The following is a 3,375-nucleotide window of genomic DNA, read 5'->3' as shown; positions in this document are numbered from 1 at the left end:
GTGATGATGACCCCCACACAAAGTACATGATCGAGTAGAGCCGCAATCTTGAGAGAAATGTTTACTACCCAAACAATTAAAACACAGTTTCTTACCTTTTACAAAATTAAATTTTTCCTGTAAAGAGAGGCATTTAAAATCATTACACTGATAAACCTTATGAGCATTACTTCTACAAAAAGTACAATTATTATCAGAGAAAGAGTGTGATGGTTGGTCAACTGATGAGAAGAAAGATGTTTTTGATTGAGACCTGTTATTAACCTTTTTATCATGATCTGAAACATTCAATTTTTCCTGAATATCACACTTTTTCTCGAGAAATTTAAAAAACTGTGAAAGGGTAGGTAAGGTCTTTGTCCCAATATCATATTCAAAGGGGTATTTATTTAGTGTTGACTCACCGCTCCCACAAGTCTGACAACTGTATATATGGTATCTGCCTTACCTTCTTATCATTTTAAAATTAACAATTAACTGCGCTCGGCTTTAATTTTTGTGTTTATCTCATTTAAAAATGTGAAATTTTCACATCAATTTCAAATTATGGCCGCCATTACAGTATGCGCAGATCGCTTACGTATGGATTGATGACAGTTTATTTCTGCAATGTTGCCTAATTTAAAATTTTTTATAATTTCTTGTGCAAAGACGGAAGGTGCTTTATTTTTTATTCAAACATAAACATAATGCTCGTTTCAATCTTTCTTTGTCTTTTTCTTCTTCTTTTATTCGATTTGCTTGGCCTTGACTGCCGTAGCTCGTCTCATTTATTGTTTATTTGAATGGTTTGAATGACCCCAGGAGCGGTCAAATACCTCCTGGGGTACTGAAATTTACCTGAAGAGGGTTGCTGTGATTGCGCGCAACGGAAGGATTAAGGCAGGTAAACAAAACACTCTACACTCTAATACCCGAAAGTTAGGTTTGGACCGAAGGGTTAGGTCTTCCTCCTTTGAAAATTGTACTGTATAATATATAATATATATAATATATTAATTTTTTAATTTTATTAATAATTAACAAAACACTCTACACTCTAATACCCGAAAGTTAGGTTTGGACCGAAGGGTTAGGTCTTCCTCCTTTGAAAATTGTACTGTATAATATATAATATATATAATATTATTAATTTTTTAATTTTATTAATAATTAATATTATATTAATAATAATTTATTTATTTAATACAATAAATATTAATTATAAAAGAAACACTATGTAGTTTTTTGTAGTTGGTTTTAACATCTTTCTGCATTTGCATTTATAATATGGGGTATACAAAAATAATATGGTATGGAAATAATTCTGCGAAAATTTTAAACTTGGCAACGATGCTTTCATCCCTTAACTAAGGAGGTAGAAGGGGGTTGGCTTAGCGTTACCGACGCTAACCAGCGCGTCCTTTTCGTTCTTTCTTGTTCATACCGTGTTTGTGTTAGGACTAAGCATCAAAAATGGCGTGAGATGAACCATGTAGCATCGGCGTGTTAGAAGCTGGCTACATGGCGAAAACCAAGGACGAGGTGCTAAAGTTTTTTGTTAATCACGGGGTGTTGAAGGACGTGATAGTGTGTCTGTGCGGAAATACCCTTAAAATGGACGGAAAGATGACTTTCAGGTACACCAACTCAACTACTGGGCATAACTGTAATTTTCCGATGTGCACCTTAAATGCATTTAAATAATTAACATCAAAAACCTATTGATAATTACAATTTTGATTACATTTGATATTAATCTGATAATTTACTATTTTATTTGTTGTTTGTACTGTCATTTTATGGTAATTTTTTGGACTTAGCCTAAAAACCCAAAAAGAGGCCAAATTTTAATGATTTTGATGTGGCAAATTATATAAAGTGCATAAAAAGTATGAAAAAGACACCAAAAATATGCGATTACATCTTTGTTCCGTAAAAATAAATTTTAAATGTGGCAACAGTGCGCATATCTACAACAATTTGAGTATTGCGCATAACTGTAATTTTGGTAATTTTCTGATGTGCAACTTAATGAATATAAATAAATAACATAAAAACCTGTTGATAATTACAATATTTCGATTACATTAAATATTATTCAAATAATTTACTATATTATTAGTTGTTTGTATTCTCGTTTTATGATAATTTACAGTTTTTAATTTTTTTGTGTCTTTTTCATACTTTTTATGCATTTTTTATAATTTGCCACATCAAAAACATTAAAATTTGTCCTTTTTTTGGGTTTTTAGGCTAAGTCCAAAAAAATAGGCCATTTTAGGCAAATCCGTTTATATCAAATTTTTACCATTCAAAGGCCCTATGTGTAGCAAAATCTAATTTTTTTAAAAATATTTCAATTAATAGTAAATCCCAATGCTCAATTGGTACTGACATATTTTTCAAAGCGAGCAGCGTCTGCTGAGCTAGAGTTAAAAATTCGCGTAATGCCTTTGAATTACTTTTAACTAGAGATGGAGCCTTTAACAATTTTTGAATGTGTAAGCTAATCACTCGCGATTTGTTTTCGTAACGATCTTTGAGAGTTTTTACAGCTATATCGAAATTTTCGTCGATAACTTCGATGTTGTCGATCAACTGGAGGGGTTCATTTCGCAGGAACGATTTAAGGTAAATAAATCGTTGCACATTATTGAGTTCTTCATTGTTCACTATTAGCGTCTCGAAGAGCTGGTAGAACGAGTTGAACTCAGAGAATGACCCGCAGAACGTTTGCATGGTGATCTCCGGAAGCCTAACCTTAGCAGTGGCCACAGTTGGCTGAGTGCTATTTGATCTGAGAGGAGGGGGGCCCAACAATAACTCGTCCATCTTACGCTGTAGGCCCGCGAGAATAGAGAAATATTTTTGCTCAGTTGTTACCCTGTCTTCTGCTTCAGTACCGGCTTCATCAATCTCGTCTATCTGATCCATTATTTCTTCATATTTTAAAAAACAGGTTTTTAATTCTGTTTGCCGAAATTGAAATTGTAGCGCATCCTTTTCCGTACTAGCCTTTTGTGAGAGCCAGTTTTCGATCCTTGTAATTTTAGCCTTCAAAGGCGTCCTTTTTTTCTTGAGGTCTTCCATTTCTATCCCGAATTCGATTGAACACACGGCGAGAGAGAGTCTATCGATACGCGGCAAAATCTAAATTACACTGGAGAGTTTTTTGTCAATTAACAAGCGCGGCGAGAGAATAAGAGTCTAAGTTTCACAGAGCGATACAGCGTCTACGTTAAATGTCTACAAAAGTGTTTTTGACCGTAAAATGTCTTTGAGCAGAGTTTACCTTGGATCAGCAATAAAAGTTTTAAAAAATGGAAAAAGCTCACCAAATTAGTCCAATTGATAAAGCAACAGGCGGCAGCTACTAACCACACACAATAACTT

General features: G+C 33.7%; 1 protein-coding gene across 1 annotated transcript; it reads right to left on the bottom strand.

The window, feature by feature from the left end:
* Window positions 1-2,286: 2,286 nt before the first annotated feature.
* On the bottom strand, window positions 2,287-3,072 carry LOC126880857 (uncharacterized). The gene has a single exon (XM_050644926.1). It carries the CDS (start codon window positions 3,070-3,072, stop codon window positions 2,287-2,289), a length of 786 nt encoding a protein of 261 aa, XP_050500883.1.
* Between the last annotated feature and the right edge of the window lie 303 nt (window positions 3,073-3,375).

Source organism: Diabrotica virgifera, chromosome 2 (assembly GCF_917563875.1).
Source record: "Diabrotica virgifera virgifera chromosome 2, PGI_DIABVI_V3a".
Classification (NCBI taxonomy): Eukaryota; Metazoa; Arthropoda; class Insecta; order Coleoptera; family Chrysomelidae; genus Diabrotica; species Diabrotica virgifera.
The sequence above is the reverse complement of the archived record's forward strand: the minus strand, read 5'-3'. Positions and strand labels throughout refer to the sequence as shown.

Bases quoted from the DNA above. Each gene is read 5' to 3' on its own strand.
- LOC126880857 (XM_050644926.1), bottom strand. From the start codon at position 3,072: ATGGAAGACCTCAAGAAAAAAAGGACGCCTTTGAAGGCTAAAATTACA.